The sequence below is a fragment of the Felis catus genome, chromosome A1 (assembly GCF_018350175.1).
Source record: "Felis catus isolate Fca126 chromosome A1, F.catus_Fca126_mat1.0, whole genome shotgun sequence".
NCBI lineage: Eukaryota > Metazoa > Chordata > Mammalia > Carnivora > Felidae > Felis > Felis catus.
The window spans coordinates 157,400,788-157,406,787 of record NC_058368.1 but is presented as its reverse complement, the minus strand read 5'-3'; the positions used below and the strand labels follow the sequence as shown (position 1 = coordinate 157,406,787).

At 34.3% G+C, this 6,000-nt stretch overlaps 1 protein-coding gene across 2 annotated transcripts in view; it reads right to left on the bottom strand.

Moving 5' to 3' along the window:
- Positions 1 to 1,735: 1,735 nt before the first annotated feature.
- RHOBTB3 (Rho related BTB domain containing 3) overlaps positions 1,736 to 6,000 on the bottom strand; it is a 52,954-nt gene continuing 48,689 nt past the window's right edge. For both annotated transcript variants that reach the window (XM_011284680.4, XM_023258589.2), the window contains exon 12: positions 1,736 to 4,706. In XM_011284680.4, the coding sequence (XP_011282982.3) occupies positions 4,591 to 4,706 (116 nt within the window). In that variant the 3' untranslated portion in view covers positions 1,736 to 4,590. The remainder of the gene's footprint in view (positions 4,707 to 6,000) is intronic.

The following is a 6,000-nucleotide window of genomic DNA, read 5'->3' as shown; positions in this document are numbered from 1 at the left end:
CACAACTTCTTTATCCATTCATCCATCAATGGACATTTGGGCTCTTTCCATACTTTGGCTATTGTTGATAGTGCTGCTATCAACATGGGGGTGCACGTGTCCCTTTGAAACATCACACCTGTATCCCTTGGATCAATGCCTAGTAGTGCAACTGCTGGGTCATAGGGTAGTTCTATTTTTAGTTTTTTTGAGGAACCTCCATACCGTTTTCGAGAGTGGCTGAACCAGCTCGCATTCCCATCTTTTTCTTTTTTAAATTGAGATATAGCTGACATGTAACATCCTGTTAGTGTCAGGTATACAAATAACGATTCAATATTTGTATACATTATGAAATGATCACCACAGTAAGTCTAGTTACCATGCATCACCACATAGTCGTAATTTTTTTTCTTATGATGAGACCTTTTAAGATCTATTCTCTTAGTAACTTTCAAACAGAGAATACAGTATTAACTAGTCACCATATTGTGCATTACATCTGATGATGACATGTTATAACTAGAAGTTTATATCTTTGGGCTTCCCTTTACTCATTTCACCCATCCCCAGTCCCCAACCTCCACCTCTGGTAAACACCAGTCCGTTATCTGTATCTACGAGCTTGGTGGCTTCTGTCGTTAAGATTCAACATATAAGTGAGATCGCGTCATATTTGTCCTTCTCAGTCCGACTTGTTTCGATTAATGTAATGCCCTTAAGGTCTATCCATATTGTCACAAATGGCAAGATTTCATACTTTTTATGGCTGAATAATATTCCACTGTGTATATACAACATTTTCTTTATCCATTCATTCACTGACACTTAGGTTGTTTCCATGTCTTGGCTGTTGTAAATAATGCTGCAGTGAACATGGAGGTACAGATATCTTTTCAAGTTGCTATTTTCCTTCTTTTCTTTCAGATAAATACCCAAATGTGGAACTGCAACATCATATGGTAGTTCTATTTTTAATTTTTTTAGGAACCTCTACACTGTTTTCCACAGTGGCCGCACCAATCTACATTCCCACCAGCACCACATGAGGGTTACCTTTTCTCCACATCCTCACCAATATGAGTTATCTCATCTTTTTGATAATAGTCATTCTGACAGGTGTGAGGTGATACTTCATTGTGGTTTTGTTTGCATTTCTCTGGTGATGAGTGATGCTGAGCATCTTATCATGTTCCTGTTGACCATCTCTATGTCTTCTTTGGAAAAAAAAATCTCTATTTAGATTCTCTGCCCATTTTTCAATCACATTGTTTTATTTTGTTTTGTTGCTATTGAGACATAGGAGTTCTTTACATATTTTGGATATTAACTCATAAGATAAATGATCTGCAAATATTTTCTCCCATTCAGTGGCTTGCCTTTTCATTTTGTTGGAAAGTTCCAATTTCTTAACCCTATATTATGCAGAACAGCTTCATATTTCTCAAAATTCTTGGCCTCAGCCAACACTCAGGCCACAGGGCTTACTTCTATGCTAAATAATTATCAAAGCATTTTTCTAAATAAAGGCAGTTATTTTGGTAAGAGAAATGCCAGTAGCAGCTGTTAAAGGGAAATATAAATTTCTTTATCTCATCATAGGCATCAGCAACATCAGCAATATTCCAAGTATCTTCTATGTAATGGAAATTATCTGTGAAACATAATTATGCATGAGAAACACAGGCAGTATTCCCAAATTTATTTCAGCATTTCAACATCCAAGGTAAAATAATTGCAGGACGCTATGTTAAACTTGTTTTAAAAAAAGTTTATTTGTTACAAAATGTTAAATACTAAAACTAAAAACATATAAATCCAGGTCAGGCTATATTAAAATACACACATACCCTTCTTAGCAAAATTATTAAAGATTGAATTAAACAGATGCTTTAAATAAAATAAAGTACTCTTGAGGAAAATTTTTTTCTAATTAACTATGTCAGTGTAGTGTAGTTTTTAAAATTACAATTGAAAAGTTCAGTTGTCTTAGAAGTTAAATTTATCCAATTCTTCAGTTTTCTGTTACTGTCCAATATGAAGCCACCATGCTAGCTTGGACAGGGTGAATTTCAGTTATGTTACTGAAACGTCTATTTTACAAGCCTACTCTCTTATAATATGAACAGAGAGTGGTCAGAAGTATACAAAGGGTTATATAAGGTGAAAACTTGGCCCATAAAGAAAAGGCCTTAGTTCTACCACACAGTATCTTCTCTAATTAAAATGATTGGTAAATATACTGAAGCAGAGATGTGCACAAAGCATACATTCATCTAGAAATAATCTTTCAATTTAAAAAAAATTCAAAAAGAGCACTCATTTCTCCAAGATAGTTGATAAATATTTTTAAATTTCCTGTTATTTTAAATTGACTTAATTCAAAGGTATTGAAGAGTCTAGGTTTAAAAACTAATTTGATTACTGTTCTGACTAGTTCTGAAGAGCCATGACATCAGTGTGTCTGAGTCACTCACACAGGTGGTAAAGCACTTTCATAATAAAAACTACACGCTCAACACTAACAGAGCACCAGCTTCCAAACCTAACTTCCACTCAGGTCAAACAACCTAAAATAGTATCTATGGTCTAGGTAAACGTTAGATTTACAAGTATTTTCAAGAAATACTTTCTTTTGCTTTAGAACTTAATATTTTTTCAATTTCCTAGATTAAAAGTTACTGATTTAGAACATTAAGTGCTGTAATTCACACAGGGTAAGACTACGCTTAGGAAGAACATAAGACTATTGTGTTTTAAAAGACCTTAAATATGATGAATTTCTAGAAATCTACTGTAGTATTTATTCTTTACAATGCTTATCCTTGTCAAGTGGGATTTGCCAATAGTTGATGAACCCAAGTGATTAACATACAAAAAACATAAAATGCATTTCAGTAACCTTCATCAATACAATCTAATTAAAAATATATATAGGGCATTTTTACTGTCTTACTCTAACAGTGCTGATATACATCCAAGGACTAACTATATAGTACTTTGTCTAATACTATGGTATAAAACCATTTAATTAAACCTTTGAATAGCTGGAAAAATTAGGTGTCCTCGAAAGTCCTTAGAAATTAAAAGAAAATTATATCCCAATACTGAATTACAAATGAAAATGATGTTAACAATAAATAGTAATCTGATCTTCCATCGCTCGGCTTGTGAGCTTCTAATGTAATTATTTCTGTTGACATTTGATACAAGAGACACTATAATTCTATCCTAGTACCATTTTCTCTACATGTAATGAGTCTCTGATTTATATCCTTTCTTTTAATTTACTGGGTTATCTTGAAGGTCAAAATTCATGCTACTCCTCATTAAATAACCTTGCGGTCCTCAGAATTCAAACAATTCAAGCTGCTGACATCCTAAGCTTAGTAAGTTACTAAACAAAAAACTCTTGAGCCTTTGCTTACAAATTCTCCAGAAAGCATCTCTTCCTATGAACATCTTTATAAATGATGCATTAAAGTCACACTGGTCAGTCACTTTTATTAACATCCTGGTCTCACAATGATCAAGAAAGCATTTGTTCACCTGTTATGGAACCAGAGCTGTGAGTGTTCTAATGCTGAGACACCACAAGGCACATCTCCCTTGCCTGAGGAGGTGGCAGCAGAGGCAGGAGAGACTTCCCCAAGGATGGGAAACCCCATGTGATTTCTTCCTTCCAGCATGCCTCCTTCTCTTCCCTTGATGTCAATGACTCTTTTTTGCTTTCAGAGAGAATGATGTTTGAGCGATGAAATACAGTACATATCCTGCCAGGAGATACACATAATTTGGGGGCCCCAGTACAAAGTGAAAATGCAGGGCCTTTCTTTAAATATTATGAAGAATATCAAGATGGCAATGGCAGAGCATTGAACCAAGCATGGGCCCCTGTGTTAACACACGTTACATGGCCTTAAAGCCAGCTCTGTTTAGATCTCCTGCCCAGTCAGAATCCAGAGAAGAGACAAGGTGGCACAGTTGGGTTGTCCACATAAAAAAATAATTTTTTTTCATGATGGTTTAAACATTGTCACTGATTTGAATCCACGTGGCATTTCACTTTCAAAATTCCATGCAAATTTCTATTCCTTAAAATTTCAGACTGATCAGCTCTACCTTAGATTTTTTCATTATTGAAATAGTCATACCGGGTCTTTAAAATGCCCATTATTTTAATAGAGCAATTAATCAGACATGATGAAATTTTAAAATTAATCCTACATGATTTTTTTCTTAATTTAAACATTTCTTAACTGGGAGGGGTACTAGTATCACTAAAGCAACAGGGCATCTTAAAGGGAAAAAATAGCTGTATAACAACTTTATATATTAGGGTGGTGACACCTTAGTTTTAGCCTATGGTATATTTTGTTCCCTTTTAAGATCACAATAGTAGTTTTTTGTTTGTTTGTTTGTTTGTTTGTTTGTTTTCCAGAGGACTAACAAACACATTAAGCTGTATGGTAATTCTTTTTAACGCCCATATTGGTTTCAGTCACAGAATTTTACTGGAACACAGAGGTATCCCATTCTTCATAATAATAATAATAATAACAATAACAATAATAATAATAATAAAAAGTGTATGTATATAAAAGCTCTGGGTTACATCACTAAGCAACGACACTTCCGGGAGTGAATATACTTCCTGTATTCCGCAAGCTGCTTCAAGTACATATTCGATGGCCATCTGTGCTTTTCAACAAAACTGCGTTCTTCCACTAAAATTTTTAGAAAAAACAATGTTAATTGCAAATATTTTATTTTGGATCAAGTTTAGATATTAACTATTGATTCCTTATTTAACAGATGGGATCCAAGCTCTGTTCTGTATCCTCGGCCCTTCACTCAATGCTTCCAAAATTGTTTAACATAATTTTGGTTAAATCAGTCATCAGGATTTATATTACATAATTTACGATAATATACATCTTGCCCACTTCTTCATCAAGTAGTATTTATGTTCTTTTGTTTTTCTCCCAAATAAGACTTATTTTTCTTGGAGATGACAACAGACTTGCTTTTCATTTAATTAGTTTTCTTTATAGCTGACTTATTCTTCCAAACTCTTTAACATCCTCTCAATTCCATTCTCCACCCAACCACAGTCACTGGATAATCTAACTACTCTGGTAGCAGCTGCCGGTCTTGTCATGGCCCTGGAGACGTCCCTTCCTCAGAGCCCTGTACCCTCTTGCTTTCTAGGCCTGCTTCATTCTTTTGTGTTGGATCCCTCCACTTGTAGACTCTAGGTTCTTCACTCAGTTTCTTTTCTAGTTTTAGTGAAGCACAACCTTTATTAGATCCCTGAAAAAGGGGGTACATATGAAGTACTTTTGAGACCATGCTTGTGATGAAACATCTTTATCCTCTTTACACACAACTGTAATTTGGTTTGGTACCAAATTCTAGGTTGAAAACTTCCCTCAAAACGTCGAAGACAGAATTCCACTGCATTCTAGTTTCCAAAGTTATTGAAAACTCTGTTACCATTAAGATTCATAGTTCTTGGCAAGTGATCTGTGTTCTTTTAAAACTTTTAGATTTTTCTATTTGTAGTCAGTGTTCTTGCATGTCCCAGTGATGGACCTTGTTCATTCATAAAGCTGAGCACTTAGTAGATCCTTTCAATCTGAAGACTTGGGTCCTTTGGTACTAGGAAAACTTCGTGTATTATTTCTTTGCTAATTTCCTCTCTCCAATTTTATTCTGTATTAACTTCTATTACTCAGACACTTCATCTCCTGGACTGAGCCCCCAGTTTTTTAAAAATCTTTCTCTCTTGTCTCTTTAGCTGTTTGTCTTCCTTTTTATGAGATGTCCTTATCTTTATTTTTCAACTCTTATGTAGTTGTTTCAACTCCTTTATTTACTTAGGGTTTTTTGTTTTGTTTTTACTATCATATTTGTAATTTCCAAGAACTATTTCTTGTTCCTGTATTGTTTTAAAATTATGGTAAAACACAGCATAAAATTTATTATCTTAACGATTTTTAGGTATATAGTTAAGCACAT